General features: G+C 30.4%; 6 protein-coding genes and 1 pseudogene across 6 annotated transcripts; all 7 read left to right on the top strand.

Annotated features, from left to right (window-relative positions):
- The first annotated feature begins 687 nt into the window (after window positions 1-687).
- LOC105255536 (cytochrome P450 9e2-like) lies at window positions 688-3,094 on the top strand. The gene has a single exon (XM_011264850.3). The coding sequence runs from the start codon at window positions 936-938 to the stop codon at window positions 2,463-2,465; it is 1,530 nt and encodes a 509-aa protein (XP_011263152.2). The 5' UTR covers window positions 688-935; the 3' UTR covers window positions 2,466-3,094.
- LOC112637747 (cytochrome P450 9e2-like) lies at window positions 3,017-5,552 on the top strand. The gene is made up of 2 exons (XM_025408087.1): window positions 3,017-4,755; window positions 5,202-5,552. The coding sequence occupies exons 1-2, from the start codon at window positions 3,203-3,205 to the stop codon at window positions 5,203-5,205; spliced, it is 1,557 nt and encodes a 518-aa protein (XP_025263872.1). The 5' UTR covers window positions 3,017-3,202; the 3' UTR covers window positions 5,206-5,552.
- A 2,111-nt stretch (window positions 5,553-7,663) lies between these two features.
- On the top strand, window positions 7,664-9,447 carry LOC109610325 (cytochrome P450 9e2-like). The gene has a single exon (XM_020028872.2). It carries the CDS (start codon window positions 7,899-7,901, stop codon window positions 9,432-9,434), a length of 1,536 nt encoding a protein of 511 aa, XP_019884431.2. The 5' UTR covers window positions 7,664-7,898; the 3' UTR covers window positions 9,435-9,447.
- A 434-nt stretch (window positions 9,448-9,881) lies between these two features.
- LOC105255537 (cytochrome P450 9e2) lies at window positions 9,882-12,500 on the top strand. Its single transcript, XM_011264852.3, has 2 exons — window positions 9,882-11,722; window positions 12,168-12,500. The coding sequence occupies exons 1-2, from the start codon at window positions 10,170-10,172 to the stop codon at window positions 12,169-12,171; spliced, it is 1,557 nt and encodes a 518-aa protein (XP_011263154.1). The 5' UTR covers window positions 9,882-10,169; the 3' UTR covers window positions 12,172-12,500.
- Window positions 12,501-14,399: 1,899 nt separating this feature from the next.
- Window positions 14,400-16,567, top strand: LOC105255539 (cytochrome P450 9e2). The gene is made up of 2 exons (XM_011264853.3): window positions 14,400-16,114; window positions 16,550-16,567. Exons 1-2 carry the CDS (start codon window positions 14,565-14,567, stop codon window positions 16,551-16,553), a joined length of 1,554 nt encoding a protein of 517 aa, XP_011263155.2. The 5' UTR covers window positions 14,400-14,564; the 3' UTR covers window positions 16,554-16,567.
- Window positions 16,568-20,088: 3,521 nt separating this feature from the next.
- Window positions 20,089-24,646, top strand: LOC105255547 (annotated as a pseudogene).
- An 876-nt stretch (window positions 24,647-25,522) lies between these two features.
- LOC105255532 (cytochrome P450 9e2) lies at window positions 25,523-27,714 on the top strand. The gene is given in 3 exon segments (XM_011264846.3): window positions 25,523-26,330; window positions 26,333-27,239; window positions 27,547-27,714. Coding segments are annotated over 3 exon segments (1,545 nt in total). The 5' UTR covers window positions 25,523-25,696; the 3' UTR covers window positions 27,551-27,714.
- The last annotated feature ends 179 nt before the right edge of the window (window positions 27,715-27,893 follow it).

Below are 27,893 nucleotides of genomic sequence, written 5' to 3'. Positions count from 1 at the left end.
TATACATAATTTGATATTAGAAGTTTACATTTTATGTACAGTTTTTTTTTCAAAAGAAAACTATTATTATATATATGTGTTTCATTTAACTCTTATATCAAATAACTCCAACTATGATGTTTGAAATAATTTCTGAAAAAAACATATAATTATTTTTACATCAATTGATTTCTCACATTATTTTGTGTATAAAAGTATCGATTTCTCACATTATTTTGTGTATAAAAGTATCGAGATAAGATAATCGAAAAATGAATATTTTATTAGATATTTTACGGTTTATGTAAAATTAGGAAATCATTCCAAGCATCATAAATCGAAAAGTACTCAAAGAAAAAATACTTTATTATAGAGTTTTGAAAAGCTCTCGACGTAAGCTACAAGAATACGTAATGAAAAATAGGAGTTTCCATTAAAAAATTTTTAGGTGATCTTCATGTGACTTTCAACAGACTGTTCAAGGGTTAAATGATTATTGCCATCTTATGTCGCCCTTCTCTCTATTCATACAACATCTTTATTTTCCATTTTTTTGTGCATGTAAAAATAACGGAGTTATTTGAAGTGTAAGAGTTAAATGAAACAACTTGTATATATGTATGAATGAATGTATGTATGTGTATATTGTATACATATTGTACATTATAAAATATGAAGATCTGAAGTCTGACGTCAAATTCTTACATAACATCACGAAGCTACAGTGTAGCATTTATCTCTCAGCGGATATTTCGAGCAGTCGTGCGCGAGAATTCCAAGCGGTCAGATCGCTTTGACTCGGCAGAATAATCGCACTGCACATATCGCATTGGCTTATAACCTGAGGGCGTCTCGTATAATTGTGAGCATTGACATTAACACAACTTTCATTCCACAACACTGATATTTGACTTTAATCCGGAGTGAAAAGAACAATCGAGTATCCCGATTAAGCTATGGAGTACTGGACGATAATTTTATCGATATTAATCGGTATACTTGTCATTTATTATTATTCCTCATCTGGTAAACGGTCGAACGACTTTCAGCAGCATGGAATTCCATATCAAAAGCCGCCGATCGTAAAAATTCTTTGGCAGCTTTTCGTACATCCAAAGAGTTTTGCAGCGGCAATTCAAGAACTATACAATTTTTATCCCGACGCTAAGTATACCGGTCTCTTTAATTTCTCGCAATTGGTTGTCGTGATGCGTGACCTCGAATTAATCAAATCTATCGGCATCAAAAATTTTGATTCGTTTCAAGATCACATATTTTTCAGCAGCAGTAAAGATCCGCTTTTCATGAAAAATCTGATTGCACTTCGCGGAGATCAGTGGCGAGACATTAGGACGCTTCTGAGTCCTTCTTTCACGTCTAGCAAAATGAGAGCTATGTTTCAATTGATGTCTGAGTGCGCCGTGAACTTTTCAGAGTATCTAGTTAAAGCGCCGACTGACAAACGGATTGTAGAAATGAGGGACATCTTCACGAGATACACTACCGACGTGATCGCCACGTGTGCCTTTGGCATTAGCGTGGATTCGATGAGAGACCCGGACAACGATTTCTATATGTTTGGCGCAAAAACGATGAATTTTAACACGATCGCTCTTATAAAAATTTTGCTGTCCCAACACATGCCGTGGCTCACGCGTTTGTTAAATCTTAAAATGATAAACGAACGTACCAATGCATTCTTCATAAATTTAATAGCTGATACTATAAAGACCAGAGACGAGAGAAATATTATTCGGCCGGATATGCTCCAGCTGATGATGGATAGCAGAGGGAAAAGAGAACCTGGGAAGGAACTCACCATTGTGGACATGACATCGCAGGCGTTCATCTTTTTCCTCGGTGGCTTCGACAGTACCTCGACCTTGATGAGTTTTTCAGCATACGAAATTGCCGTCAATCCACACATCCAGAAGAAATTGCAAAATGAAATCGATAAGATTCTGAAAGATACAAACGGTCAGCCATCCTATGAGGCAATCAATGGGATGGTGTATCTAAATGCTACGATTAACGAGACTCTCAGAATGCATCCGGCGCAAGCGATGACGGATAGGCTGTGCACGAAAGATTTTGAATTGCCGCCCACGTTGCCAGGTGCGAAACCATATATTGTGAAAGCGGGAACAGTAATCTGGATCCTTTTTTACGGACTTCAGCATGATCCCAAATACTTTCCGGAACCGGAAAAATTCAGGCCTGAGAGATTCCTGGCTGAAAACAGAGAGAACGAGTGCAATCTCAATGCTTATTATCCATTCGGATTAGGCCCGAGAATGTGCATTGGCAACAGATTCGCCTTGCTGGAGACGAAGGTTATGTTGTTTCATCTGCTGGCTCGTTGTGACCTAAAGCCGTGTAAAAAAACTTCGATACCGTTAAAATTAAAAAAGGGTGGATTCTCGATGGGGGCCGAAGGCGGTTTCTGGTTGAGCGTTGTGCCGAGAGAGAATCGGTATTCTACATAAATTAAGCGCTCCATCTGTAAGATAATCATTCTTACTGATACATAAATATTAAAAATCTACGAAAATAGCCACGGGTATATTTTATATCATAGCAATAAATAATGTATTATATACGTACAAAATTATAAGGATGTAAAAATAATAGAGAAATGTAATAGAAATGAAAGGTAACGAGATTACACGGCATTATAATTTTGCAAATCATTGTAATGTCGCAGTAGTTTCAATTATACAAAAATTTTTTATTCGCTCTATCATTAATTATTAATGTATTCAAGATTAATGGAATAGCCACTCTAACAAGCAATTGTCAACTTTCTATTATAGAATAACTGTTGCTCGAGGTAAATTATGTTAAATATTAACAATGTGCAAAAAGCACAAATATGTTTAAAAATATGAAAGCTAATACATAAAGTCAATCCAATATATTTTATCTTAATTTTATCAAATTGATAACACGTTGAAGATACTATTAAATTGTCGAGAAGTTGTTGCTAACTTCTATTACGTAAGCAATAATATCACGTGACCATACATATAAGAAGGATCAATCCGATGCAGCAGCAGTCGTTCGTCGAATCTCGACGCGTAAAGTTGTCTTCGTGCACCATCTTTGCTATTAATTGCATGAGAAGAAAAAGAATATTTCGAATAAAGTGTAAAAGTTGATTTATATTTAGCACTATGTAATATGTGTATATTTAGTGTTTAATACAGCAATTTCTCTTTTCAACATGTTATACATAATCATTTTGACGGTAATAGCGGGCGCTCTAGGTCTCTATTACATTTTTAAAGATTTGAACTTTTTCAAGAAACATAACATACCGTGTAGAACGCCTTTACCATTATTTGGAAATACGATCAAATTGTTCTTTCGTCGAGAAACGATACTTGATTATATCAATAATATTTACAAGTTACATCCCGATGCCAAATATGTCGGCATGTTTGAAATGACAATTCCAATTCTAGTACTTCGAGATCCCGAACTTATTAAATCTATCGCGTCAAAAAACTTTGATCTGTTTCCGCATCATCGCAGTTTCGTCGAGGAAGATCAAGATCCGTTATTCGGCAATATTCTGTTTTCCCTCAAAGGGGAGAAGTGGCGACAAGTACGGTCTTTACTGAGTCCAGCTTTTACATCTAGCAAAATGAAAAGTATGTTTATACTGATGTCGGATTGCGCCGTAAAATTTAGCAATTATTTGGCACAACTGCCAGCAGAGAAGAAGATAACGGATATAAAAGATTCATTTACGAGATACACAAATGACATAATAGCTACTTGCGCTTTTGGTATTAGTGTCGATTCTATGAGAAATCCGAACAACGAATTCTACATTTACGGCAGGGAGGCGACTACTTTTGGCACTGTCGTCGTACTAAAATTCTACTTATTTAGAATCTTGCCTTGGGTGACAAAAATACTTAAAATAAGATTGGTTCGCCAAAAAATAGCGGATTTCTTTCGAGATCTCGTAGAGACCACCATAAAAACCAGGGATGAAAATGGTATCGTTCGTCCAGACATGCTACAATTGATGATGGAGACTAGAGGGAAGAAAGGCAATGCAGAACTGTCTATCGAAGATATGGTATCTCAAGCATTCAGTTTCTTTTTTGGTGGTTTCGAGAGCACTTCGACGTTAATGTGCTTTGCCGCTCACGAAATTGCGGTGAATCAAGACGTACAAAAAAAACTTCAAGATGAGATTGATCAAGTTTTGGAAGAGGCAAATGGAAAAGCACCATATGAAATAGTTAATAACATGGAATATATGGATGCCGTGATTAATGAATCTCTCAGAAGATATCCAGTTGCGGCAATATTAGACAGAGTATGCGTGAAGGATTTTGAATTACCACCGACATTGCCAGGAATAAAGCCTTTTACTATAAGAAAAGAACAAGGCATATGGATACCAGTTTATGGACTTCATCATGATCCTCAGTATTTTGAAAATCCGGAAATGTTTGATCCTGAACGATTTATTGGTGAGCGGAAAAAAGAGAGCCTCAATTGCGGAGCTTATGTCCCATTCGGGCTGGGTCCAAGAATGTGTATTGGTAATAGATTCGCTATAATGGAAACGAAAGTTTTGCTGTTTCATCTATTGGCACGTTGCGATTTGAAAACTTGCGAGAAAACACGGTTACCGCTCAAGATCGCTAAGGACGGCTTCAATTTGAAACCCGAAGGTGGCTTCTGGTTGAATATATCACCAAGGAAAAATATTCATCATAGTATTGCTACCAATGCTGTCAATGGGACATGTCAACTGTAAGAAAATTTCATCAATACTTTTCATTTCATCTTGAAAATTTAAATGAATAACTTTTTAATATAAAAAAGTATTTCTTGTTAATCAGGATAATTGTGATATTAATTAAAAAAATTTATTTGCTACTTTTTAAAAATTTTTGTTTTTATAAAATATATATAAGTGATTTGCAATCTTAAAATATAATAGTTATGTATTTGAATATATTTCTGAATTGTATTTATTTCTGTTTGAATATATTATAAATATTTTAATATTGATATTATGAAGTAAAAACAGTCTAAAATAGAGATATATTAAACATTGATAAAATAATCATGAATATTCTTAAAATATTCTTATAATAATTTAATAATGGTATTATATATAAAATAAAATAATTTTAATAGATATACGAATAAAAAGATTTTAGATGTATCTCTATACATTTTTAATCAATTTTCAGGTAAAATGGAGAGAACACCAATATCGTAATGGACATAAAGGACTTGTCTTCCTTATTTATGAAATAAGAAAAAGCATGTTGCTGCAAATTTGGAAAAAAATATTATATTATTGTATTATAAATATTTTTGATATCCTAAAAACAGAATTATTTCTATTTTTAATTGCTAAAAAAAGGAGAGCGATCATAAAAAGATGAATGCTTAAAAAAAAACGAACGCTACTGTTTATCTTGCACCATAATTATATATCAATTTGTGTAATGAGAATCATTTTTTACAGACATTGGCGTGATTATTACTGTCATAATAATGATCATGTTTTCAGAATATTTTGTTATATTGTAAACAATTTCTTTTCGCAATTTATTATATATGATATATTAAAATAGAAAATTTTATACAGACAGATATTATTAAAAATAGTTGAAATTAATAGTTATTTAACATACACAATATGATCAAAATGTGTCGTTACTATATATACTATATAAAAGATATCTATTTTACTTATTTAGTCTATTTACTTATTTCTATTTATAATATCGATAAAGATCTTATCGATATCATTTATAAGCTTTTTGATTAATTTGAGAAAACTTGATTCTCTTATAATATTAATTTTGTAATACTCTTGTATTTCATATTAATACATGTTAAAAACAAAATTGTTGTTGTATTGCTAAGAAAATGATAAAAAGGGGGGAGAATTAAAGATCCAAGGAAAGAAAATAATTAAAGATCAGGTGGTTATCGGTTTCTTCTCGTATTGTGTAATCATCGATGAACTTGTAATTGTAATGCAAATGATTCTTTCTTCTAATATACTAGTTTACAATAATGCATTTCATCATTACTATCTGAATAAAGACATGCATTTTTTCACTACGTTGAATTTGAAGCTGATAAGCTAATTTTTTGTGTTTTATTATATTAGAATTAACAGAAATATATGATACAAATGAATTAATTAAATTAGTGACGATTAAGGACTATATTACTATGATGAAAAATAAGAACTATGTATTATTATGTAGAAATATTAGATGGATAAATTTGACACGAAACGCGAAACAAACGATCTAACAAAATAACGCGATATAGTATGTTATTTAGATGTTACATTATAGTACGATATAGTATGTTACATTATATTATTATATATTTTTTCTATTATTATGTAGAATTTTAAATAATACGATTCATGATGTAAAATTTTTTTAAGCTACATATAAATTGCAAAATATATTTATAATGTCAATTATAATGTATATGTATGTATGTCTTATATTATAAACTACATAAAATACATACACGATTGTAAATCTACTCTGCCCGATTACATCCTATCAACATTCGAAAATAGTCGCTCTTATTTCGAACTACGTAGCAAATTCCTCCGCATGATAGATATAGAAGAGAGAAGGAGTGAAGGATAAATAAAGAGAAAAAAAGAGGAAAAGTTTATTATTGTAGAAGCTATCAATCCTCAATGTTTCAAGAAATATTGAATAGAAATCAAATGAAAAATAACTTATAAATAAAAAGTGATTCAGTAAATCTGAAGACTTTTTATATATAATATACCACAATATATACATAATTCTATATTTGAAATCTACATTTTATGTACAACTTTTTTCTAAAGAAAAACTTTATTATATGTGTTTCATTTAACTCTCACACTTCAACTCCGTTATATTTTTACATATGCAAAAAAATAAGTAAAAAAAGAAGTTATATGAATGAAAGGGGGGACATAAGATGGTGACAATTATTTGACTTTGAATAGTTTTTTTTAAATGAAATCCCAATTTTTATTGCATATTCTTGTAGCTTACCTAGAGAACTTTTCAAAACACTGTAATAAAATATTTTTTCATTCAGTACTTATCGAATTTAGAGGTTTGAACTAATTTCTAAAAAAAATACATAGTTATTTTTACACTAATTAATTCCTCTCATTTTTTTATGCATAAAAGTATCGAGAAAAGATGACCGAAAAATGAATATTTTACTAGATATTTTATGATTTATGTAAAATTAAGAAATTATTTCGAGCATCATAACTCGAAAAGTACTCAATGAAAAAATATTTTATTATAGTGCTTTGAAAAGCTTTCTTGGTAAGCTACAAGAATACGCAATATTGAAAAATGAGGGTTTTCATTTAAGAATTTGGAGGTCATCTTCATGTGATTTTCAAAAAACTGTTCAAAATAAAATAATTGTCGCCATCTTATGTCTCCCTTCCATTCATACAACTTCTTTATTTATCATTTTTTGTGTATGTAAAAATAACGGAGTTATTTAAGGTGTAAGAGTTAAATGAAACACCCTGCATATGTATGTATGTATGTATATGTATATTGTACACATATTATTAATTATACATTATCAGTACATTATCAAATATGAAGATATAAAATATGACGTAAAATTGCATGACATCACGAAGCTACAATGAAGCATTTATCTCTCAGCGGATATCTCGGTACGAGCAGTCATGCGCGAGAATTCCAAGCGGACAGATCGCTTTGACTCGGCAGAATAATCGCACTGCACATATCGCATTGGCTTATAACCTGAGGACGTATGTAATCGTGAGCATCGATATTGACACAAACTTTCATTCTACGACACATGATATTTGACTTTAATTCGGGACGAAAAGAACAATCGAGTATCTCGATTAAGCTATGGAGTACTGGACGATAATCTTATCGATATTAGCCGGTACACTTGTCATTTATTATTATTTTTCATCTTGTAAACGGTCCAACGATTTGGAGCAGCATGGAATTCCATATATAAGGCCGCAGTTCGTGCAAACTCTTTGGCAGCTTTTCGTACGTCCAAAGAGTTTTGCCACGTCAATTCAAGAACTATACAATTTTTATCCCGATGCTAAGTATACCGGTCTCTTTAATTTCTCGAAACTGGTCGTCGTGATGCGTGATCTCGAATTGATCAAGTCTATCGGCATTAAAAATTTCGATTCGTTTCAAGATCACTTATTTTTCGGCAGCGAATCGACCAATCGAGATCCGCTTTTCGGGAAAAATCTGGTTGCACTTCGCGGAGATCAGTGGCGAGACATTAGGACGCTTCTAAGTCCTTCTTTCACGTCTAGCAAAATGAGAGCTATGTTTCAATTGATGTCCGAGTGCGCCGTGAACTTTTCAGAATATCTAATTAAAGCGCCGACTGACAAGCAAATTGTAGAAATGAGGGACATCTTCACGAGATACACTACCGACGTGATCGCCACGTGTGCCTTTGGCATTAGCGTGGATTCGATGAAAGACCCGGACAACGATTTCTACACGTTTGGCGCAAAAGTAACAAATTTTGACACGATCGCTCTTATAAAAATTTTGCTGTCCCAACACATGCCGTGGCTCATGCGTCTGTTAAATCTTAAAATGATAAACGAATGTACCAACGCATTCTTTATAAATTTGATAGCTGATACTATAAAGATCAGAGACGAGAAAAATATTATTCGGCCGGACATGATCCAGCTGATGATGGATAGTAGAGGGAAAAGAGAGGGGAAGGAACTAACCATTGTAGACATGACATCGCAGGCGTTCATCTTTCTCCTCGGTGGTTTCGACAGTAGCTCGACTCTGATGAGTTTCTTAGCATACGAGATTGCTGTCAACCCACACATCCAAGAGAAACTGCAAAATGAAATTGATAAGGTTCTGGAAGATACAAACGGTCAGCTATCCTATGAGGCAATCAACGAGATGGTATATCTGAATGCTACTATTAACGAGACTCTTAGAATGCATCCGGTGCAAGCACTCACGGATAGGCTGTGCACGAAAGACTTTGAATTGCCGCCCACATTGCCAGGTGCGAAACCATATGTTGTGAAAGCGGGAACGCAAATCTGGATCCCTTTTTACGGCCTTCAGCATGATCCCAAATACTTTCCGGAACCGGAAAAATTCAGGCCTGAGAGATTCTTGGATGAAAACAGAGAGAACAAGTGCAATCTTAATGCTTATTATCCATTCGGATTAGGCCCAAGAATGTGCATCGGCAACAGATTCGCTTTGCTGGAGACAAAGGTAATGCTGTTTCATCTGCTGGCTCGTTGTGACTTGAAGCCGTGTGAAAAAACTCCGATGCCGTTAAAATTACAAAAAGGTGGATTCGCAATGCGAGCCGAAGGCGGTTTCTGGATGAGCGTTGTGCCGAGAGAGAATCAGTATTCTATGTAATATTAATTAAATATTTCATTTGTAAGATAATCATTTTTACTGATACATAAATATTAAAAATCTAGGAAAATAACTACGATCATATTTTATATCATAGCAATAAATAATATATTATATACAAATTTATAAAGATCTAAAAATAATAAAGAAATTTAATAGAAATGAAAGATGACGAGATTATAGGGCATTATAATTTTGCAGATCATTGTAATGTCGCAGTCTTGATTATAAAAAAAATCTTTTATTTGCCTTATTATTATGATTAATGTGTTTAAGATTATCGGAATAATCTTCTACAAGCATTGTTGTCTTTTTTCTTCTTGTTATCTTTTTAATGACTATTAATCGGAGATTCACGTTAGCCTTAACAATGTGCAAAAAGCAAAAATATATTTAAAAATGTGAAAGATAATATAAGTCAATGCAATATATTTTATCTTAATTTTATCAAATTGATAACGCGATGAAGATACTATTAAATTGTCGAGATGTTGTTGTTAACATCTATTGCGTAAGCAATAATGACACGTGATCATACATATAAGAAGGATCATTCCGATGCAGCAGCAGTCGTTCGTCGAATCTCGACGCGTAAAGTTGTCTTCGTGTACCATCTTTGCTATTGATTGCATAAAAAAAAAGAATATTTGGAATAAAATGCAAAAGTTGATTTATATTTAATACTACGTAATATATGTATATTTAGTGATAAATGCAGCAATTTGTTTTTTCATCATGTTATACATAATCATTTTGACTGTAATAGCGTGCGCTCTAGGTCTCTATTACATTTTTAAAGATTTGGACTTTTTCAAGAAACATAAGATACCGTGTAGAACACCTTTTCCATTATTTGGAAATACGATAGAATTGTTCTTACGTCGAGAAACGGTACTTGATTTTGTCAATAATATTTATAAGTTACATCCGGAAGCCAAATATGTCGGCATGTTTGATATGACAAGTCCAATTGTAGTACTTCGGGATCCCGAACTTATTAAATCTATCGCGTTAAAAAATTTTGAAATGTTTCCGCATCATCGCAGTTTCATCGAGGAAGATCAAGATCCATTATTCGGCAAAAATCTGTTTGCTCTCAAAGGGGAGAGATGGCGACAAGTACGACCTTTACTGAGTCCAGCTTTTACATCTAGCAAAATGAAAAGTATGTTTATACTGATGTCGGATTGCGCCGTCAAATTTAGCAATTATTTGGTGCAAATGCCAGCAGAAAAGAAGATAATGGATATAAAAGAGGCATTTACGAGATACACAAATGACATAATAGCTACTTGCGCTTTTGGTATCAGCGTCGATTCTATGAGAAACCCGAACAACGAATTCTACGTTTACGGCAGGGAGGCGACTACTTTCGGCACTGTCGCCGTACTAAAATTCTACTTATTTAGAAGCTTGCCTTGGGTGGCAAAAATACTTAAAATAAGAATGGTTCGTCAAAAAATAGCAGATTTTTTTCAAGATCTCGTAGAGACCACCATAAAAACTAGGGATGAAAATGGTATCGTTCGCCCAGACATGCTGCAACTGATGATGGAATCTAGAGGTAAGGAGAGCAAAGCAGAATTGTCTATCGAAGATATGGTATCTCAAGCATTCATTTTCTTTTTTGGTGGTTTCGAGAGCACATCGACGTTAATGTGCTTTGCCGCTCACGAAATTGCGGTGAATCAAGACGTACAAAAGAAACTTCAAGATGAAATTGATCAAGTTTTGGAAGAATCAAATGGAAAAGCACCCTACGAAATAGTTAATAACATGGAATATATGGATGCCGTAATTAATGAAGCTCTCAGAAGATATCCGGTTGCACCAGCATTAGACAGAGTATGCGTGAAGGATTTTGAATTACCACCGACATTGCCAGGAATAAAGCCTTTTACTATAAGAAAAGAACAAGGCATATGGATACCAGTTTATGGACTTCATCATGATCCTCAGTATTTTGAAAATCCGGAAATGTTTGATCCTGAACGATTTATTGGTGAGCGGAAAAAAGAGAGCCTCAATTGCGGAGCTTATGTCCCATTCGGGCTGGGTCCAAGAATGTGTATTGGTAATAGATTCGCTATAATGGAAACGAAAGTTTTGCTGTTTCATCTATTGTCACGTTGCGATTTGAAAACTTGCGAGAAAACACGGTTACCGCTCAAGATCGCTAAAGATGGCTTCAATGTGAAACCCGAAGGTGGCTTCTGGTTGAATATATCACCAAGGAAAAATATTCATCACAGTATTGCTACTAATGCTGTCAATGGGACACGTCGACTGTAAGAAAATTTCATGTATACTTTTCATTTCATCTTGAAAATTTAAATGAATAACTTTTCAATATAAAATAGTATTTCTTGTTAATCAGGATAATTGTCATTGTATTAATTAAAAATATTTATTTGTTACTTTTTAAAAATTTTTGTTTTTATGATGTATATATATAAGTGATTTGGAATCTTAAGGTATAAAAATTAGGTATTTGAATATATTTCTGAATTGTATTTATTTCTGATTGAATATATTATAAATATTTTAATATTGATATTATGAAATAAAACGGTCTAAAATAGAGATATATCAAACATTTGTAATCATCAATATTCTTAAAATAATCTTAAAATAATTTAATAGTGATATTATATATAAAATAAAATAATTTTAATAGATATACGAATAAAAAGATTTTAGATGTATCTCTATACATTTTTAATCAATTTTCAGGTAAAATGGAGAAAACACCAATATCGTAATGGACATAAAGGACTTGTCTTCTTTAGAAGAAGAAGCATGTTGCTGCAATTTTGGAAAAAAATATTATATTATTGTATTAGAAATATTTTTGATATCCTAAAAAACAGAATTATTTATATTTCTAATTGCTAAAAAAGGAGAGCGAGCATAAAAAGATAAATGCTTAAAAAAAACGAACGCTTTTTTTTATCTTGCATCATAATTATATATCAATGTATAATGAGAATCATTTTTTACAGATGGACGTCATTATTACTGTCATAATTAACTACATGTTTTTAGAATACTCTGTTATATTATAAACAAATTTTTTTCGCAATTTGTTATATATTATACATTAAAATAAAGATATTTTATACAGACAAGTGTTATTAAAAATAACTAAAATTAATGGCTAATTAGCATAGTATGATTGAAATATATTATTACTATACATATATAAAAAATATCTATTTTATTTATTTAGTCTATTTACTTATTTTTATTTATAAAATCGATAATGATATATCTTTATCATTTATAAGCTTTTTGATTAATTGAGAAAATTTTATTCTCTTATAATATTATTTTTGTAATACTGTTGTACTTTATATTAATACATGTTGAAAACAAAATTGTTGTTGTATTGCTAAGAAAATGATAAAAAAAGGGAAGAATTAAAGATTCAAGGAAAGAAATATGAAAATAATTAAAGATCAGGTACTGTTTTTTCTCATATTCTGATCATCGATGAACTTGTAATTATAATGCAAATGAAGCTTTTTTCTTATATACTAGTATACATTTATAATAGTGCATTGTATTACTACTATCTTAATAAGCACATGCATTTATTCACTACGTTGAATTTGATGAAGCTAGTAATCTAATTATTTTTGTAGTTTATTATGTTAGAATTAAGAGAGATATATGATACAAGTAAAAGAATTAATTAAAGTAGTGAAAATTAATAATTAATAATTTAATTCATCATAGTAATAAATATATTACTATGATGAAAAATAAGAACTAAGTGGGAGTATTATTACATATGTAAAAATATTAGATGGATAAATTTGGCATAAAAAAATAACCCGATATAGTATATTATTTGTACATTATATTACTATATATTTTTTCTATTATTATGTAGAATATTATATAATACGATTCATAATGTAAAAATGTTTTTAAACTACATATAAATTGCGAAATATATTTATAATGTTAATTTTAATGTACATATATCTCATATTATAAACTATATGAAATATACACACATTTGGAAATCTACTCTAATCAACATTACATCAACATTCGAAAATAGTACCACTTATTTCAAACTGCGTAGCAGATTCCTCCGCATGATAGATGCAATATAAGAGAGAAGAAGTGAAGGAGAGATAAAGAGAAGATGAGAGGAAGAATTAATCATTGTAATTCGGTGTGCAACATTGTCGTTAGGCACTTCAGTATTATAATCTTTCTATTATAAAATGCGATATAATTGGAATAATTTTTCCATATAAAGTACATCATTCTGTATATGTATATTCTATCATGTTAAGTTCCTCATTTCTTCTGTCTTTCTTTTTTTTCTTTTAATATTTCCTAGAAATTTATTCTGTATAAAAAAAGATATATTTATTTCAAGAGAATAAATAAAAGGTAAAGGGTGCGAAATTCCATTTTCTCTCTAATCTTAAAAAATATCTCCTTTAATCTATAAAGTTTCAAGTTAAGTTCTTATAAAATTAAGTTAAGTTCTTAAAAGATTAATTTTTAAAGTTTATTTTTTTCTAATAAAAATTTCAAACAAATCATTATTTTTGTTACAAATTATCAATAATCTATATTTAAAAAATATATACGTAAGTAATCTTCAAGTCCAAAATAAAGTTTATTTAAAATTAAATCAAAAATAAGATTTTATTATTCCTTTGCATATCTGAAGTTTAATTTCACGACGTTTTTTTCAATTATACGTAATTGCTTGTAATGTAGAATCATTAAAATGTTCGATGTTTCAGGAAATATTGAGTAGAAATCAAAAGAAAAATAATCCATTTCTACAATATGTTATCTCATAAAAATGTCTCATCATTCAGATATAATTGCGAAATTGGATGTGGAATCTACGTGCGTAAACAACTGCACACATATGCAATAAATGACTTACGTAACGTCATATCTATCTGCGTGTATATAAAAGAAGAACATTACTCACGGTAGCAGCAGTTGACTCTCGTACTCTGATGCGTAACGTTCTGTGTCTTGTTCAGACTTTAATAACGACAAATACATATAAATATTCAAGTGACAATTCATGTAATAATCGTGCATCATTTTTTTCGTAATTTGAATTTTATCGTGTGAATAAATATCAGCATGGTATATATAATTGTGTTGTCAGTGATCGTTGGTGCTTTAGGCATATATTATTATTTCTTTAAAGATTTAAACATTTTCAAGAAACATGGCATACCGTATAAAACGCCTCTTCCCCTATTTGGAAATATGTTAGGATTGTTTTTACGTCGAGACTCAATAGTTAATTTCGTTAACAATCTTTACAAATTACATCCCGAAGCCAAGTATGTCGGGATGTTTGATTTGACAAATTCAATTATAGTGATTCGCGATCTCGAACTTATTAAATCTATCGGATTGAAAAATTTCGATTTATTCCCAGATCATATAAGTTTTATCGAGGAAGATCAAGATCCATTGTTTGGCAAAAATTTATTTGCCCTCAAAGGGGACAGGTGGCGGCAAATGCGACCTTTACTGAGTCCAGCTTTTACATCCAGCAAAATGAAAAGTATGTTTATATTGATGTCCGATTGCGCCGTTAAATTTAGCAATTATATTGCACAAATGCCAGCAGAGAAAAGAGTAATGGAAATAAAAGAGGCATTTACGAGATACACAAATGATGTGATAGCTACTTGCGCATTTGGCATTAGTGTCGATTCTATGAGAAACCCAAACAACGAATTCTACGTTTACGGCAAGGAGGCGACTAATTTCGACTCTGTCGCTTTAATAAAATTCTACTTATTTAGAAGCTTGCCTTGGGTGGCAAAAATTCTTAAATTAAGACTTATTCGCCAAAAAATAGCGGACTTCTTTCAAGAGACCATAGAGACCACTATAAAAACCAGAGATGAGAAGGGTATCGTTCGTCCAGACATGCTACAATTGATGATGGAGACTAGAAATAAGGAAGGCAAAGCAGAACTGTCTATTGAGGATATGATGTCTCAAGCATTCATTTTCTTCTTTGGCGGTTTCGATAGCACGTCGAACTTAATGTGTTTTGCTTCTCTCGAACTTGCGGTGCATCAAGACGTACAAAAAAAACTTCAAGATGAGATTGATCAAGTTTTGGAAGAGTCAAACGGAAAAGCACCATACGAAATACTTAATAACATGGAATATATGGATGCCGTGATTAACGAAGCTCTCAGAAGATATCCGATTAATGCTCCAGCATTAGACAGAGTATGCATGCAAGATTTCGAGTTACCGCCGACATTGCCAGGGAGAAAGCCTTTTACTATAAAAAAAGGAAAAGCCGTATGGATACCGGTTTATGGACTTCATCATGATCCCCAGTATTTTGAGGATCCGGAAAAATTTAATCCTGACCGGTTTCTTGGTGAACGAAAAAAGGAGATTTTCAATAGCGGAGCATATCTTCCGTTTGGGATGGGTCCCAGAATGTGCATAGGTAATAGATTCGCTTTAATGGAAACGAAAGTTTTGCTGTTTCATCTATTGGCACGTTGCGATTTGAAACCTTGCGAAAAAACACGGGTACCAATCAAGATTGCTAAGGATGGCTTCAATGTAAAACCTGAAGGCGGTTTCTGGTTGAATGTATCACCGAGAAAAAATATTCATCATACTATTGCTGTCAATGGGACACATCAGCTGTAAGAAAAAATTTTTTATTATATCTTAAAAATTTTTAAATGAATAACATTTTAATATAAAAAAATATTTCTTGTTATTTTGTTAATCGTGATAATGACTGCACAGTATTAGTTTAAAAAAAATATTTATTTATTATTTTTATATAAATAATAATATTTTCGGATAAAATATATATAATATGTGTATATGATTAATAGGCTTAAGATATAAAAATTAAATATTTAAATATATTTTTGATTATGAATAATTTAATATTGGTACTATGAAATAATAAAATAATTTTAGAAATATCATAGATTTCTCGAGAAAATAATCGTCAATATTCTTAAGATAACTTTAGAGATTTAATATATGATTATAAAATAAAATAATACATAGATATAAGAATAAAATGATTTTAGAAGTAATTCTGTACATTTTTAATTAATTTTCAGGTGAAATGAAGAAAACACCAAAACCAAGATAAACATAAAGAATATTTCTCCCTTATTTTTTATGATATAAGAAAACTTATATTACAAGCTACAAATTTAATCATATTGTTGCATTTAAAATAATATCATTTTATTGCATTAGAAATATTTCTGACATGGTAAGAATATTTTAACTTTTCTCACATTATTAAGAAAATGATAAAAGAACGGGTATAAAAAAAATTCGAACGCTATTTTTTATCTTGCATCGTAATTATTATTAATTAGATTAGGTCAATCTATATGAGAACCAATTTTTACAGACTTTAACGTGATTATTACTGTCGTAAAAAATTATCTGCATTTTTTCACAACATTCTGTTATATTGTGTACAAATTTTTTCAACTTGTTATATATTATATATTAAAATGAAAATATATTATATTGATAAGAATATATTATTAAAAATAGTTAAAGTATTATTAACTCTTTAATATACATAATATGATCAAAATGTATCATTACTATACATATATAAAAAATATTTTATACATGAAAAAATTAATGTACATTAATAAATAAGCTAAAAAATTTATATAAATATATATTATATATATAATATGTATCTCAACAGTTTGTTAAAATATATTACAACGATAGTTTTAAAATTTTAAATACTACATATACTTGATTCCATTTGAATTAACGTTTCGAAACACCTTGGCATGTTCCATGAAACGAATGACTCCATATGATATATATAAGAAAGAAAGAAAAAAGAAATAGAATGAAAAAGTTGATGATCATGGCTTGATATTATTATATTTATTTTTTTTTTTGATCATTCGTTAATTTCTTTCAATTAGGATATCAATATACATATATAATAGCGTTTTCCATTTCACTATTTGCTTTTTTATCTTATTAAAATCAGTGTCTACTTACACCTCTTTTTTATAACTTTTTAAAGAGATTTTACAAAACTGATATGCTGTGTTTATTCTTAAGAGAAATATAAAAATTGTATAATTTTATTTTCTCTTGTTAATAAAAAAATAGATAAAAATGTTTATTTACTCTTATCTATAATATTGATAAAAATATATCATTATATATCATTTAATAATATTATCATTTAATATTATCATTTAATATTATCATATCATTTAATATTATCATATTTAATATCTTTATCACTTTATCATTTGATTCTTTAATACTTATAATCTTATTTTTTTATTAATTTGGAAAGATTTGATTCTCTTGTAATATTTTGTATTCTTTCACAAATGTACTTCTTATTAATATGTGTTAAAAACAAAGTTGTTGTTATATTGCTAAGAAAATAATAAAAAAAGGATTAAAGATCAAAGGAAAGAAATATAAAATTAAATACCGAGTACTGTTTTTCTTGTATCGTAATCATCCTACGTAATAAATATACAATTATAATGCAAATACTTTTTTTTCTAACATACCAGTATACACTTATAACACATATTTCATCAATGTTGTCTTAATAAGCACATTATTTTTTCATTATGAATTTGATTAATAAGCTGGTTGTTTTTATAATTTATTATGTTAGATTAAGAAAGATATATAATACAGATATAAGTATTAATTAAAATTAATGATTATGTTGATTGTGAAAAATAAGAATCGTGCATTCTTACAAAAAAGAAACATTAGATGAACAAAATTGACACAAAACTACAAAATAATAATAAATAATAAAATTATAGTATATTATTTATAGATTATAACATTTACATTATTATAGCATTTTATCTATCATTATGTAGAATATTGTAAACATTTTTTAACTCATATATAAATTGGGAAATATATACGTTTATAATATCGATAATATATATATATATCTTATAATATAAATTAAGTGAAATATAGATATATGTTTGAATGCTGCGTCTACTTTGCTAGGTTACACATACTATCAACATTTGAAAATAGCTCGGCCTATTACACAACAAACTGCGTAGCAGATTCCGCATGGAGATCCGGTATGGAGATATAAGAGCGAAAAAGAAAAAGAAGGAAAGAAGGAAAGAAAAAATTGATCATCGTAATTCGACATGTAATATGTTGATGTCATTCACAAGCACTTCAGTATTATAATCTTTCTGTTATACATGCATAATAACTAGAATAAATTTTTCATAAAGTATGCTATTCTGCATGTGTATATTCTACTAACAGTTTCTCTTTCTTTCTCTCTTTACTCTTTTTTTTTGTAATTTCCTAAAAATTTATTCCGTATAGAGTTAGATTTATTTATTTTTAAGAAGATAATAGAGCGTGCAAAATTGCATTTTTTCTGTAATTTAAAAAATATCTTTTTTAATCTATAAGTTTCTAAGTTAAGCTTTTAAAAGATTAATTTTTTTAAAGTTTACTTTTTTTAACAAAATTCTCAAGCAAATCATATTATTTTTTCACAAATAAACAGTATTTATAATAATATCTATGTAAGTAATTTTCAAATTTACAAAAATCCAAAGTGAGATTTATTTAAAATTAAATAAAAAATAAAATGTTATTCGTTTACACATCTGAATTTAATTTCAGGAAGTCTTTTTCATACTTGCTTCCTACATATATATGTTCCGATAACATATATATATATATATATATATATATATATATATATATGTTATCGGAGCAGCAAAGAGAGATTTAAAAGCTAAATGTACTATAATTTATATAATTTATATAATTTATATTTAAAATATTTCCTCAAACTTCACAATAAATTATCTCATCAAAAATGCTTCATTATAAAATGTGATTAGGAATCGAAATTGAGTGTGCACACGCACATACAATTATACGCGCATATACTGTGCAATAAACGGTTCACATGACGTCACATATCTATCCGCGTATCCACGTGTATATAAAAGAAGAGCATTACTTACTGCATAGACTTATAGAATAGACTGGCCCCTACTATAAGAGGCAACGTTGAAAGATCTAAAGGACAGAGAGATGATTTGGGGTATCTCTGTCCTTCTCTTTTATTTCGTGGTGAGGACACTGTAGGAGTTCAGGGGAAAGCAGTTTGCATGCTCGCTTCGTTTTCACTCATCCCATCAGTGTCCCCATCAGTGTCCCCCACGACACAAAAGAGAAGGATAGAGATACCCGGACTCATCTCTCTATCCTTTAGATCTTTCAACGCTGCCTCTTAAGCCCTTTGCACAATGCTAGGCAACAGGCATTAAGAACAGAAATAATATTTATTCTTTGCTCCTATTGGCGAATATTTTCTGTTTCGCGTATTTATTGTGAATAGTTTCTATTCCTTATTTCTATTGCCTGTTGCCTAGCAAAGGGCTTTACGGTAGGGGCCAGTCTAATCTATAAGTCTATGCTTACTGTATTAGCAGTTGCCCTCTGTTGTACTCTGATGTGTAACGTCCTTCGCGTTCACACTTTAATAATATATACATACAAATATTCGAATAACGTTCATGTAATAATCGCGCATTATTATTTTCTTCACAATTTGAATTCCAACGTGTGAGTAAATATCAACATGATATATATAATTGTATTGTCAGTGATCGTCGGTGCTTTAGGCATCTATTATTATATCTTAAAAGATTTAAACTTTTTCAAGAAACATGGCATACCATATAAAACACCTTTTCCCATATTTGGAAATATGGTAGAATTGTTTTTACGTCGAGATTCAATAGTTGATTTCGTTAACAATCTTTACAAATTACATCCCGAAGCCAAGTACGTTGGCATGTTTGATATGACAAATCCAGTTATAGTGCTTCGCGATCCAGAACTTATTAAATCTATCGCGTTGAAAAATTTCGAACTGTTCTCGGATCATCGCAGTTTCGTTGAAGAAGATCAAGAGCCATTATACGGTAAAAACCTGTTTTCCCTCAAAGGTGAAAGATGGAGGTAAGTACGGCCTTTACTGAGTCCAGCTTTTACATCTAGCAAAATGAAAAGTATGTTTATACTGATGTCGGATTGCGCCGTAAAATTTAGCAATTATTTGGTGCAAATGCCAGCAGAAAAGAAGATAATGGATATAAAAGAGCATTTGCGAGATACACAAATGACATAATAGTTACTTGCGCTTTTGGTATTAGCGTCGATTCTATGAGAAACCCGAACAACGAATTCTATGTTTACGGCAGGGAGGCGACTACTTTCAATAATCTCAGCGTAATAAAATTCTTCATATTTAGAACCCTGCCTTGGGTGGCAAAAATACTTAAATTAATAATGGTACGTCAAAAAAAAGCGGATTTCTTTCAAAATCTCTTAGATAGTACTATAAAAACTATAGATGAGAAAGGTATCGTTCGTCCAGACATGCTGCAACTGATGATGGAGTCTAGAGGTAAAGAAAGTAAACCAGAACTATCTATCGAGGATGTGGTATCTCAAGCATTCATTTTTTTTTTTTGGCGGTTTCGATAGTATATCGAACTTAATGTATTTTGCTTCTCTCGAACTTGCGGTGCATCAATTGTTGTGTAACAATCACTTGTTGTGTAACAAAATTGTTGTATTCCTGAGAAAATGATAAAAATGAAGGATTAAAGATCAAAGAAAAAAAATATGAAAATAATTAAAAACCGGATGCTGTTTTTTTCTCGTATCGTGATCATCAATAAACTTGTAATTATGATGCAAATGATGCTTTTTTCTAATATACTACTATACATTTATAATAATGCATTTATAATAATGCATGTCATCATTGCTATCTGAATAAACACTTGCATTTTTTCACTAGATTGAATTTGATGAACCTAGTAAGTTAGTTGTTTTTGTAATTTATTATGTTAGAATTAAGAGAGATATATGATACACACACACACACACACACACACACACACACAAGTGAAAGAATTAATCAAAATAGTGAAAATTAATCATTATATTACTATGATAATAAATAAGAATTGTGTATTGTTACATATAAGAAATGTAGAAACATTAGAGAAACAAAGTTGAATAAAATGAAATTATAAAATAACACGATATAGTATATTATTTATACATTATATTATTTTTTTTTACTATTATGTTGAATATCATATTGTAAAATTTTTTGTAATAAATATAAATCGTGATGTATTTTTATAATGTCGATTATAATGTATGTTTTATAAACTGTGAAATAACTGAGAAATATGCATGTTTTTTACTATATCTACTCTGCTCGACTTACATTCCATCACATTTGAAAATAGTTCAGCTTATTACGTCAAACTGCGTAGCAGATAAATATATAACTCCTCCGCATGATAAATATATAACAGAGAAGGAGTAAAGGAGAGATAAAAAAAGGGAGAGAGAGAGGAAGTTGACCATCGCAATTCGACATGCAATATGTTGATGTCATTCATGGGCGCTTCAGTATTATAATCTTTCTGTTATATGTGCATAATAACTAGAATAAATTTCCCATATAAAATATATTCCCACATAAAGTATTTTTTGTATGCATATATTCTATCAAGTTTAATTTCTCTTTCCGTCTCTCTTTATTTTTTATTATTTTTTTATATAAATTTCCTAGAAATTTATCCCGCATAGAGGCAGATTTATTTATCTTTAAGAGAACGAATAATATGGAATCCGTAAAATTTCATTTTTTTTCTACTTTTAAAAAAATATTGTCTTTAATCTATAAGCTTTTAAATTAAGTTCTTATAGTTTATAAGATTAATTTTTAAAGTTTAGTATTTTTTAATAAAAATTTCAAGGAAATTATTTTTGTCATAAATTATTAATAATTATATTTAAAAAATTTATATTTAAAAAATATCTATGTAAGCAATCTGCAAATCCAAAATAAAATTTAAAATTAAATAAAAAATAAGATGCGTTTGTTAATCTCAAGTTTAATTTCAGAAAGTCTCTTCAATTATACATAATTGCCTCTAATGTAAAAACTATCAATCCTCCATTTCCAGGAAATATTGAATAGAAATCAAACGAAAAAAAATCCATAAATAAAAAGCGATCCAATTCAATTTGGAAACTTTGCAATAATATACTATATATACACAATACTATATATACACAAGATTTCTGTATATGAAATCTACATTAAGAAAAAACTTTTTGTAATTATATATATATATATATATATATATATATATATATATATATCAGAAAAGAGATAAAAAAGCAAAATATTATTCATTTGAAATATATCAAATTTTACAACATGTCTCAGTATCTCATTAAAAATGTCTCATTATTTAATGTTTGGGAATTAAAGTTGGATGTGTGGAATCTACGTGCGCATATAAATACATATACATATATACTACACAATAAATGGTTCACGTGATACCATATCTACGTGCATATAAAAGAAGAACGTTATTCATACCAGCAGCAGTCATCCGCCTTGACTCGGACACGTTTTTCGGATTCAGAATTTAATATAACAATATATTCATGTAAAACATTCAACTAACAGTTCGTGTAATCGCGTATTAATATTTTTTTCGCAATTTGAATTTCATTGTGTAAATAAATATCATGTAAATAATCAGCATGGTATACATAATGTTGTCGGTGATCGTGGGTGCTTTAGGCATATATTATTATCTTTTTAACAATTTAAATTTTTTCAAAAAACATGGAATACCGCATAAAACGCCTTTCCCATTACTGGGTAATATGGGATCGACTCTTTGCCATCGCCAATCAATAGTTGAATTAGTTAAATCATTGTACGATTTATCTCCTGACGCGAAATACGTCGGCATGTATGACTTGATGAGGCCAGTCATAGGACTCCGCGATCCTAAACTTATTAAATCGATCACCTTGAAACATTTCGACATGTTTATGGATCGTATGAATTCTATCGACGAAACTCAAGATCCACTATTAGGCAAGAATATCGGCACTCTTCGTGGAGAGAAGTGGCGCGAAGTAAGATCTATATTGAGCCCGGCTTTCACATCCAGCAAAATGAAAAATATGTTTATACTAATATCGGATTGCGCCGCCAAATTTAGCAATTACTTGGCGCAAATATCAGTAGAGAAAGAGATAATGGAAATGAATGAAATGTTTACGAGATATACGTCTGACGTAACAGCTACTTGCGCCTTTGGTATCAATGTTGATTCCATGAGAAATCCGGAGAACGAATTCTATTTGTACGGGAGAGAGGCGATCGCTTTTAATATCACTGCCTTAGTGAAGTTCTATATTCATAGAAGCTTGCCTTGGCTAGCACGAATAATGCGACTGAAATTTATTCGCGAAAAAATAGTGAATTTTTTCCGAGATCTCGTAAAAATCACAATAAAGACAAGAGATGAGAACGATATTGTTCGACCAGACATGTTACAGCTGATGATGGAGAACAGAGGCAAGGATGGTAAGATAGAATTCACTATCGATGATATGATAGCCCAGGCATTTATTTTTTTCTTTGGCGGTTTTGAGAACAGTTCTGTATTAATGTGTTTTGCCGTTTACGAAATTGCGAAAAATCAAGACATACAAGAAAGACTTCACAATGAAATCGATGAGGTTTTAGAAGGAACAAATGGACAAGCATCATACGAAGCAATTAATAGCATGGAATATTTAGATGCTGTGATTAACGAAGCTCTTAGAATGTATCCAGTTGCTTTGACGTTGGATAGATTATGCTTGAAAGATTTCGAGTTACCTCCGACATTACCAGGAAGAAAACCCTTTACTGTAAGAAAAGGACACGGCATATGGATACCTATTATGGACTTCATCACGATCCTCAATACTTTAAAGAGCCGGAAAAGTTCGATCCCGAACAATTTCTTGGCAAACGGAAAAAAGAGAGTCTCAATTGTGGAGTCTATATTCCCTTCGGTCTAGGTCCTAGAATGTGTATAGGTCACAGATTCGCATTGTTGAAAACGAAGGTTCTGCTCTTTCACCTGTTGGCACGTTGCGATTTTAAACCTTGCGAGAAGACATCGATACCGCTCAAGTTTTCTAAAGATAGCTTTACTTTGAAGTCTGAAAAAGGTTTTTGGTTAAATATATCACCAAGAAAAAATCCACATCATACTATTGCAATTAATGTCTCGAATAACAAACTGTAAGCAAATTTCGTTAATTTAATTGAATCATCGCAAATGTATAATTGAAAAATACATAACAAATTATTTATTGTCATTTTGTTATAATTAATTATGTAAAATATTAATTTTTTAACAAAGAGTAAAAATTTCACATTTATAATTCTGTTTTTAATCTCTTAAAATTCGTAATTTTTAAAAAATCTTAAACTTTATAATATTCTAAATATCAATAATTTGTAACGAAACAAAAACTTCGATGTTAAAATATAAAGATTATTCGAAAAAAGCTATATATATATATATATATATATATATATATATATATATATATATTGTATTTATATCTTTCAGGTGAAACACTGAAGTGAAGTGCTTTTTTCTCCTTTAAATTCATTATTATTGCTGTTTATTGACTGATATTATTACGATATGCTGATACTATACTATCAGGAATATGATATATCACAATTTATATGTAATTACTTCTCGGCAGATTATTTATGATTCTGAATATAAGAAATTGTAACATAAACTTTACTTTAATATATATATATATATATATATATATATATATATATATATATATATATATATATATAATCTTTCTGTATATGAAAATTGTATTTTATATACATTTTTTCCATAGAAAAACTTTCTTTTATTCTGTATATATATCGGAGTAGAAAAGAGATAAAAAAAAATTAACTGTATTTATTTGAAATATTTCAAAAAAATTTTACAACATATTATCTCATCAAAACTGTTTTATTATCTAGATATGATTGAGACTCGTTGGATGTGGAATCTTCTTGCGCACACAAATACATACACATGCTGTGCAATAAATGGCTCACATGACGTCATATCTATCTGCGTGTATAAAAGAAGAATATTATTCACGACAGCAGCAGTTGAGCACCGTATTCCCGAGGCGTAACGCCTCTCGCATTGCTCTAATTTTAATAACGACATATACGTATAAATATTTTCTCTCAAGTGACAGTTCGTATAATAATCGCGCATTGTCATTTTTTTCGCAACTTGAATTCCATCGTGTGAATAAAGATCAGCATGGTATACATCATCGTGTTATCGATTGTCGTGGGTGCTTTAGGTATTTATTATTATCTTTTTAAAGATTTGGACTTTTTCAAGAAACATGGAATACCGTATAAGAAACCTTCCCCATTACTTGGGAACATGGGATCGATATTATTTCGTCGCCAATCGTTAGCTGAATTAATTAAATCAATATACGATTTATCTCCTGACGCCAAGTACGTCGGTGTTTACGACTCGACCAAGCCACTCATAGCACTCCGCGATCCCGAGCTTATTAAATCCATCACGTTAAAACATTTCGACATGTTTATGGATCGTTGCATCGTTATCGAGGAAACTCAAGATCCATTTTTTGGTAAGAATGTATCCGCTCTTCGCGGAGAGAAATGGCGCGAAGTGAGATCTATATTGAGCCCGGCTTTCACGTCCAGTAAAATGAAAAATATGTTCAAGCTAATGTCAGATTGCGGTATCGACTTTGTCAATTATTTGATGCAATTGCCAGCGGAGAAGAGGATAATGGAAATGAAAGAAGTCTTCACGAGGTACACGAATGACGTAATAGCTACGTGCGCCTTTGGTATCAGTGTTGATTCCATGAGAAACCCCAAAAATGAATTCTATGTGTATGGCAGAGAGGTGACTGATTCAATACTATTGCTATAATAAAGTTCTTTATATATAGAAGCTTGCCTTGGCTGGCACGAATAATGAGATTGAAATTTGTTCGTGAAATAGCGAATTTTTTCCGAGATCTCGTAAAAGTCACAATAAAAATTAGAGATGAGAACGGTATCGTTCGACCAGACATGTTACAGCTGATGATGGAGAATAGAGATAAAGACGATAAAATAGAATTGACTATAGACGATATGGTTGCCCACGCGTTTATTTTTTTCTTTGGCGGCTTCGATAGCAGTTCTTCATTAATGTGTTTCATCGCTCATGAACTCGCGGCAAATCAGGATATACAAGAAAGACTTCACAATGAGATCGATGAGATTTTAGAAAAAACAAATGGACAAGTATCATACGAAGCAATTAATAGCATGGAATACTTGGACGCTGTGATTAACGAGGTCCTTAGAATGTATCCGGTTAATTTAATGTTAGATAGACTATGTTTGAAAGATTTCGAGTTACCACCGACATTACCAGGAGTAAAACCCTTTACTCTAAAAAAAGGACATGGCATATGGATACCGATTTATGGACTTCATCACGATCCTCAATACTTTAAAGAGCCGGAAAAGTTCGATCCCGAACGATTTCTTGGCGAGCGGAAAAAAGAGAGTCTCAACTGCGGAGCCTATCTTCCCTTTGGTTTAGGTCCTAGAATGTGTTTAGGAAACAGATTCGCATTGCTGGAAACGAAGGTTCTGTTTTTTCATCTGCTGACACGTTGCGATTTCGAACCTTGCGAGAAGACCTCGATACCGCTCAAATTTTCTAAAGGTTTTAATTTGAAGCCCGAGGGAGGTTTCTGGCTGAATGTATCGCCAAGAAAAAATCCACATCATACTATTGCAGCCAATATCGCAAATAACAAATTGTAAGCAAATATCATTAATTTAATTAATTAGATCTTCGAAAAATATACAATTGACAAGTGCATAAAAAGTTGTTTGCTGCCATTTTGTTAGAATTAATAATATAATATATTTATGTTTTAACAAAAAATAAAAATTTTTCCCTTATAATCCTATTTAATTTTTTAGAATTTATAATTTTCAAAAAATCTTAAACTTTTATATTCTAAATATTAATAATTTATATGAAACACATAAAATTGCGATGTTAGAATAAGAAGAATTCATTTGAAAAAATAGCTATATATGTATTTCATTTATATCTTTCAGATAAAACGTACTTTTCTCCGTCAAATTCATTCTTATCACTGCTTATTGGCTGATATCATTACGATATGCTGATACTATCAGGACTATGATATGATATCACAATTTATGTTTTATGTTATTGTTTGTGCAGCAGATTTAAAATTCTGAATATACAAAATTGCAAAGTAAAGTTTATTTTAGTAAAAATCGTTACTCTTCTATCATTTATTATCAGCACTTTAATATTGAAATAACAAACTGTGAAAAAAATTATGCAGTTTTGCGCAATTATATAAACTTAATGAAATCTACATAAATATCACATCAAAGCATAAACATGTCAACTATAATTCGGAACAAAAATTTAA

Source organism: Camponotus floridanus, unplaced genomic scaffold, assembly GCF_003227725.1.
Source record: "Camponotus floridanus strain SB8 unplaced genomic scaffold, Cflo_v7.5 scaffold2, whole genome shotgun sequence".
NCBI lineage: Eukaryota > Metazoa > Arthropoda > Insecta > Hymenoptera > Formicidae > Camponotus > Camponotus floridanus.
Note: the sequence above shows the minus strand (reverse complement) of the source record. Positions and strands in the feature narration are given on the sequence as shown.